The 7,767-nt window shown below is 41.9% G+C and overlaps 2 protein-coding genes across 2 annotated transcripts in view; both read right to left on the bottom strand.

Annotated features, from left to right (window-relative positions):
• Positions 1-542: 542 nt before the first annotated feature.
• On the bottom strand, positions 543-2,701 carry si:ch211-117m20.4 (CUB and sushi domain-containing protein 3). Its single transcript, XM_041052045.1, has 5 exons — positions 2,596-2,701; positions 2,177-2,341; positions 1,891-2,058; positions 1,605-1,805; positions 543-1,427 (listed from the first exon to the last, which is right to left on the bottom strand). The coding sequence occupies exons 1-5, from the start codon at positions 2,699-2,701 to the stop codon at positions 1,414-1,416; spliced, it is 654 nt and encodes a 217-aa protein (XP_040907979.1). The 3' UTR covers positions 543-1,413.
• A 908-nt stretch (positions 2,702-3,609) lies between these two features.
• The window catches only part of LOC121190424 (histone H4 transcription factor), a 12,060-nt gene continuing 7,902 nt past the window's right edge, over positions 3,610-7,767 (bottom strand). The window contains exons 2-10 of the mRNA XM_041051140.1: positions 7,453-7,666; positions 6,657-6,883; positions 6,451-6,562; positions 6,135-6,287; positions 5,946-6,023; positions 5,037-5,157; positions 4,813-4,951; positions 4,591-4,715; positions 3,610-4,502 (exon numbers count right to left, since the gene is read on the bottom strand). Of these exons, the coding sequence (XP_040907074.1) occupies positions 4,133-4,502; positions 4,591-4,715; positions 4,813-4,951; positions 5,037-5,157; positions 5,946-6,023; positions 6,135-6,287; positions 6,451-6,562; positions 6,657-6,883; positions 7,453-7,612 (1,485 nt within the window). The 5' untranslated portion in view covers positions 7,613-7,666 and the 3' untranslated portion in view covers positions 3,610-4,132. The remainder of the gene's footprint in view (positions 4,503-4,590; positions 4,716-4,812; positions 4,952-5,036; positions 5,158-5,945; positions 6,024-6,134; positions 6,288-6,450; positions 6,563-6,656; positions 6,884-7,452; positions 7,667-7,767) is intronic.

The raw sequence follows: 7,767 nt of genomic DNA, 5'->3' as shown, positions 1-7,767 counted from the left end.
TGGGCTGCTTTAGGATACAAGAAATCACACAAAGCCAGTATGGGACGAAATGTGACAGGTTGGAAACTGTTCTATCCAGGAGAATTGTTTGAGCACAGAAAGGCTGAATAACTCTGGGAGGTGAGATGCATAAGTGATGATGTTAACCTGTCTCCTTAACTGTTATTAGTGGCATAATTTTTCAGCTCATGACAATTCAAAGTCTATTAAGGAAAATAAACTGCTACGGACTCAGGCTTTGAATGTGTTTTCAACTGTACCACAAATTAAGAGAGTTGGATGTTAAAAAAAAAAAAGAAAGAAATGACAAAGCTTTCTGTGCCTGCAAATCTTATAAAATGAACAGGTTGTTAAATGTGTGGATGGTTTTAAAACTTCAAAGAAAGTATTTCTCTGTGGGTTGTCTGACATCAAATAGATCTGCATTATTTTTTGTTCTTTTTATTCCTCTCAAATGCATTAGACATCATTGCACAATTACACAGTCCAGCTATATAAAAATAAAGATTTGATTGTACAACAAAAAATATTTTGGGTCTAAATAAATAATTTAAATATCAAAATGTGTACATAGTATACTTCCAATAAAAATAGTTTGCTTATAAGGTCTACAACACTCTTTGTGTTAACTCTGACCCCTGAAGTGTGCGACCAAAGCTCCTCCCTTTGTAACAAGATTAAGGTTTCAGCTCCTTCCAGGACAGATGGACCGAGAGGAGGAGCGAGGAGGCAGAGACGCTAATCTCTGTGGTTTCGCTTCTCTCTCTCCTTATCTTTACCTTTATTTCTTTCTTTCTCTTAGAAACGCAAGCATTTTTTTTACAGGCATATGTTAAATAATGTTCAATACTCCTGGGAGGGGAAATTTGTGGGATGAATTTAAAATTCAGCCAACCAGAGGACGTTGTCTGAGCTGCCAAATCCTGTTCTGTCAATGAGAATTTGCCTTCCCATAATGAGACTCTTATTAAAAACAGAACTCACCACCTGGCACTTCAAGTATGTTTTTTTAAATTTTGAATAAGTATTTGACTCAAGTCTGACACAACCTCTTAAAGACTGTTTTAAATTAGTAACATTCACCTCACTTTCCTTCCTCTCTGACCCTGTCACCACCCTACATCACACAGATGAGTTTAGCTGTTCTACTTTGCTTATAATTCACCACTGACTCAGAGGGATCAGCAATCTTCTTGTCACAGTGTAAAATCCTGTACACAGAACCCAAGGAGAAACTGTTGACTTCAGTGTGCCAGAGAGAGAATACAGATCCAGATTTTGGTGCACTAATTTGTCCACAAAACTCAATGAAGCAGCAAAAAACTGTGTGACTCTGCGGTGTATGAAGCCGTCTGTGTATTTCCTCTTCATCTGATGTCTCCACCGTACATTCAGCATAGTGTTTTCTGTGTTTTACCCTGCAGATGCTAAAAATAAAACAACAAAAGTGTACTTTACATGGAACGGCAAATTCATGCTCAAAGTCCAAAGCAATAATTAACCACATTCAAGTGTATTTGCATCGAGACAACACTGCAACATGGTCACATTGGTTCAACAAGTCCATCATTTCTGCCTGAGAGTGTAGCGAGGAAACTACTCACCACATGATAAAGCACAGTCACAAATACAAGGAACACACTGTGCAAAGAAGCGCTTCCAGCCTGTCTCCTTCTTCTTGCAGTTGTCTATCCGAGTACAGCCTTGTTTGGGTGGGCCCACGTAGCTCTTATACGCGCAAGTAGAGTTGCAGGTCCCATTCAGTTCCCGCTCACTTATTTCAATGCGTCCCCGCTGACACATTCCTACAACACAGGTAGATTAAATCATGCGATGAGCTTAAAAAGGGATCATATAATCTTTGTGTCGCTGTGGTCAGTGTTGACTCACGGAGACAGGTAGGTTTCGGTGTCCACAGACCATTAGGTTGGCAATATCTGGTAGGATTCCCCACCAGCATGAAGCCAGAGCGACAGGTATACCTCACCATAGAGCCCACCCACCAGTCGTTACCATACACTACGCCATTATAGTCCACATCTGGCCTCCCACAGTTCACTGAGACACAAAGAAAAGAAAAGGAAAAGGCAAAGCATAAAAGGTTGATCAGACAAGAGTGACTTTAGTTCATCAAATGACAACAAAATATCAATCACAGTTGTGGTCTAAGTCTTACCTCTGCACAGGGACTTGTACCCGAGCCAGCAGCAGCTCGAGTCTCCACAGGGATCTCTCCTCAGCTCCTGGTGTCGTGCCGTGCAGCCTCCTAAACAAAGGGGCGCTGACCCAGACCAATATGTGTCATCTATGAAATCTGGCTGGGGAATCCATCCTGTCTCACCTACAGAAAAAAAATGATTTAAATTAGTGTGTTCTTACACCAGAACTGGACAAACATTCATATAATCAATAAAAAAAAAAGAAAAAGAAAAAACAACTACCCCGTACTGCAAATGCTCTTCAAAATTGAGAAAGATATTCTTGTTGTTCTTGTATGGGGATCCATGAGAACTGGCAATGAGCCCAGTCCCATGAGTTAGACATCAGAACATGACTGAAAAAGTAATATGATACTGGCGTTATAGGAGGTCTTACCACTACCTTCCACCTCTCCACTCCATCCAGGCAACTGAGAAATCCCTCTCTGGAAGGACCCAAACAATAACAACAGCAACAGTGGATAAAACCTCATGGTGCCCATCTTTCGATGCAATCAGTTCCTGTGAAAACTCTGCAGATGGATCTGGGAATTGACCGACAACGTTATACAATACATCATCGTCCCTGTAAAGTCAACAGACATGAAGCCATTAGAAGCAAGTCCCGGTAGAGCTGAGTTCCCTGATTGCAGAGTGAGGAAGCAGAGAGCAGTAAGTAACACTTAAACTAAGCTCTGTGTGCTGGCTAATCTTCCACACACCGCTAATGCCACTACGTACTGTAAATCATGCTGTGACTGGACTCACAGCTTTGTGATTTGTCATGATTCAATTCACCTGATCACCAGAGCCTTGATTTTAAAAAAATGTGAAAAGGGGATGAGAAGATCACATTGTGTTGCCAGGTGTAGGGTTGTGAGAACGTTTGTTGTCTGAACATTTGCAATCCAAGCACTAACAGTATGTACCCTTAAGTAGTAGAATAAAAAATATGTACATAGTATATACATATTTTTCAGCGTAAAATGTCAAATGCTCACAAAGTAGGTTAGTTTGTATACAGAATGCACCTTTAAACATCCACACGTTTTGCCACTTAGGCAAAAACATTTCAAATCACATGCATGAAAACTGTCTGATTATATTTGAGGAAACACTAGAAAATCAACATTTTAGTTTTCATTCACCTATTATGTTAGTGGGCTAAAAGCTCAGTTAGCACATTTTAGAGTAATAATATGTCCATCTATTCCAGTAGAGTCCAGCTGAATCACTGAAATAGAGCAGTTGCATGCAGCAGGGGGCGCCATAATGCTAATGCTAAACATACCTCCGTATGACTTGCTAAAAGTAATTAATTATTGTGGAAGTTAAAAGAAACGTTTTACTGTGAATCATAAAAAAAATCCAACCATTTCAAATGTGATTTTTGCAAATATTTTGTGTCACGTTTATTCAAGTTGAAGATTCAGTGTCAAAAAATACACACTTTCCAAGCTAATGAGCTGAGCCCTCTCTGCTGGATACCACACCTCATGGTGAAGGTTTATGCTAACACTGCATTCCTGTGACTCATATCATATGCTATTTTCTGAATTTGGGACCGCTGTCTCATTTAAACGAGTATGACCAGCCACTGGGCAGTGCAGCATTAGTATCCAATTATCTGATGATGTTGCACTACAATGAATGGTTTAAAAATCATTTTTAAAAGTACTGGCAAACAGGTTGTCCACAAGCTCAACATTAACAAACAAAACACATAAAAAAAAGGTTTATTACCTAATATAGGTTTTTAGTCAAGATCACGGCGTGTGTCCCTTCATTTACACATTTTCATTTACTATCAAGTGCCACACTTTCTTCTTAAAATCTAAGCTAGAACTCTGTACCAGCCTCCTTCAAAGGGTCAGAAATAGCACAAGATTTTTACACACTCTCATGTATAGAGCATGTTTGCAGGACTGCTGTGGTCAAACCATCTGCATTCCTTGCTGCTGAGCAGTATCCTGGAGATGGAGCATCGCAGAGTCCTCTCCTGCTTGTGACAAACCTCCAGTGAGAACATACAACATGCCCTCCTCCTGACTGCTCTCCTCAGTGCTGACGGTCAGCTCCTCGGTACTCTGCTCCTCCAGCAGCACCCCTCTCAGTTCTACCTGCAACTCAGAAGGAGCTGGACCTGCAGACTCTTCCTCCAGGTCCTGCCCCTCAGTCTGGCCACTGTCCTCGTCCTCCTCCGCTTGCCTGTTCTGTCTTTCCCTCATCAGCTGCTCGGTCAGCTCCACACTCTCATAGCGAATCAGCTGCAGTCGCAAGAAGCCGTCTTCGTGCTCCTTATACCTGGCCGAGTAATAAATAGGTCATCATTGGCACCATACTCCGCACATCTCAAAGTCAGCACTACTGGATGGATTGATGCAAGACTCACCTGAACCTGGGGTGTCCGGAGGGCCATTTGAATTGGTGCTTTTTGTGCAGATGTACTGTTAGGTTGTTGCCCCTGGTGAAACACTGACCACACACGTGGCACTTGTAGCGAGCTACAAAACTCCCCTGATTATGGAAGGGAAACATTGCAGAACAATAACTTATATTAAAATTCCCCAAAAGAATGCAAGTCAACAATTATTTGAAAGAGTCCACCTTTTACCTCGTGCTCTCTTTTGTGGTGAATCTTCATGGTGCCGAGGGTACGAGAGGTGAAACCACAGCCGGGTACGTCGCAGTGGAATGCCGGCTCGCTGCTGTGTGTGTCCAGGTGTTTGCGCAAATCGATCAGATTCTTGCAGCTACAAATACAAAAAGAAAGAAAACTTCAATGCAAGTGTGTGTCAACGGCCTAATGTTGATTTGCAACTTCAGAGGATGCAATACCTGTATTCGCAGTATTCACAGCTGTACGGCTTCTCGTTACTGTGACGGAACTTGATATGGTTGCGCAGAGAAGAGGGTGATGGACAAGTCATATCACACAGCGGGCATTTGTAGTGGCTCACTGTACCAGCAAGAAGACAACAAACCACTGATGAGATTATTTCTTCTCATAGTACTGCAGTGATGTTTGCTGTCGACAGGATTCCCTCACTCACACTGAACTGAACACTGAAGCGAATCACATGATCAGTCGGTCAAAAATAGACAGTATAAAGGCCTATTTTTATTATGTCTGTGTCAAGCCAAGAAATCCTGATGAAAAATTTATTTTAAAACTCTCTCTGTTCCTCTAACAACACAGACATCTATCACAGTGATTTCTTTGCAATGTGAGCTGCACACAGGATGTACTGATCTAAAGAGTTTATTTATATGTTTATTAATGGTTATGGATACACCTGAGTAGAAAAATAACTGGCAGTGCGTGTATGGGAAGTGGGTAAAGATTTTTGGCAAAAGCAGTGGGGGTAAAAAGAAAACAACAAACAAACAAAAAAAAACACAAACTTGTTTAGGATTATTTGGGACCAAATGATCACTGTGATGGAATAGTTAGTATCTCATCTAAATATCCTCTTTGTGATATTGATCATTTCTCAACTTGATTTTGTACTTGTATAAACTGAAACCAATGTTTATTTGGAAGGTCAAAATCAATTTAAAAATGCAAGGCCTGCAAATTGTGTGACTTCGAGATTTTTAACTCAAACGTGAAACGTTAGTGAAAGAGTTAGTCTGGTGCTTTAAGGCCTTGCTTTATTTTTCTCAAGTCTACACATTTTTTGAAGTTGTTGGGAACTGTGTGATAATGACAAGTAATACTGATCGAGGGTTGGAGGTGGAACTGACCGTGGGTCCTCATGTGGTCTCTCAGCAGTCTTTCTGTTGCAAAACGTTTGGAACAGTGAGAACACTGGAACCTCTGACCTAGAACCCATGCAAGCACACAAAGCAAGTGTAAGTATGCTAAAGTTTGAACCTAAATATGTTGCAACCATTATTATCAACCTTCCTTTCATGATCCTGACAGGCTTTTACCTTCCATGGCGCTTTGTCGTATGATGTGATCAAACAACTTGGTGTTGCTGGCGTACATTCCCCCACAGCCTGGACATGCCACTACCTTCTCCTGGGTGTGGCTGCGCAGATGCTCCCGCAGCTTAGGACGCCCCTTAGCAGTGGCTTCACAGTCTGGAGAGAGACAAGTGCAGAACTTGTACTTAACAATCCCATATCCTTATTACACAGAACAGTTTCTCAACCTCTTAAACCTCTTTCATCATACATTTGCTGTATAATCTGTATAGTTACATGAACATTTCTGAACTAAGATAAACCACGTTAAATTATTTACCTTTCCATCCACAGCGTATTGGGAATTCACAGTCTCCTGCTGGTATATCTATACACAGGCTATGCATCTCCACATGGCGGTAGAACCACTCAGGGTTTTCATATGGTGGTTGCTGGGACAAATATGAAGAGAATGTTTAAATATGTTTAGAGTTTAGGAAGAAACAGGTTCAGTTCTACTTATGAGGAAGAAATCCTTCCCTGTACCTCACATTCCTCCCAAAGGCAGATAAAATTGTCTGGGATTTCAGGGATGATGTTGCGGTTGTGGTAGCCGATGGAGCAGCCGCCAATTTCTGGCTGGGCATTGAGCACCTGCTGACCCAACTGCTTCAGCTTTGTGTGGTAACAGTGAAAGAACAGATGTCGTCGCAACTCTTCAGGGCCCTCCACAGAGCAGAAACCACAGTCTCTCCAGAGACAGTTTCTCTCCCCTTGACACAAAAAGTAAAGACTTTGCATTAGTAGGCATCACCTATGTCAGGGTTTATCACCTATCATTTTCACAGCACTAGAGTACACTGGATGGAAAATGAAGCACGAACTGTTTGGCTGAATCAGAAAAAAAAGAGTAGGAACTGTAGTCCTCTTTATACTGACTCTCCCAGTAATTCCACAAAATAAAATAGCTGAATATAGCCATCTCATTTAATATTTGGCCACAAATCCTTTGTAATCAATGACTGGCTGAGTTCTGCAAGTTGCAGACACCAGCTCAGACTTGCTATCTTCCAAAGCAATTGTGTGCCAGGTCTGAACTGCAGACTTGTACTAGTTCTGCTTGTAGACTGGGAGTCTTTGCCTTCAGCAAGTCAAACAGATACTCAGTAAAACTGACTGCAGGCAGGTGACTTGACCAGTGAAGAACATTACACTGTTTGGTCCCTTTTTAAACGCAACACTTCATTCATTTCATTTTAAAATGCTCCAGTACAGAGCCAAATCAGTGCCCCACTACCTCCATACTGTCCTACTGTGACTTACAATGCAGAACACTCCTCACCTTCTGCTTCTTCTTCCTCCTCTTCCGCCATGTTCAAAGCACTGAGGTGACCCTCCGCATGCTTGCAGAAGTTTTCCATCCGACTGAACGACTCCTGACACGAACCCCATTCACAGTCCAATTTCAGTGTTTTCTTCTGTATCCGTTTGTTGGGAGGCATCTCTCTGAGTCGAAACGGGGGCTGGATGTAGCGTGTTTTACAGCAAGACTGAAGCTACTGACGCCGTTTCACCAGTTTGACCATCACCTGGCGTCTGTTAGCTAGCACCAGGCGCTGGTTGGTAACTGTAACCAGAGAGTCTCTAAAACACCGAG

The sequence above is a fragment of the Toxotes jaculatrix genome, chromosome 12 (assembly GCF_017976425.1).
Source record: "Toxotes jaculatrix isolate fToxJac2 chromosome 12, fToxJac2.pri, whole genome shotgun sequence".
Lineage (NCBI taxonomy): Eukaryota > Metazoa > Chordata > Actinopteri > Toxotidae > Toxotes > Toxotes jaculatrix.
The sequence above is the reverse complement of the archived record's forward strand: the minus strand, read 5'-3'. Positions and strand labels throughout refer to the sequence as shown.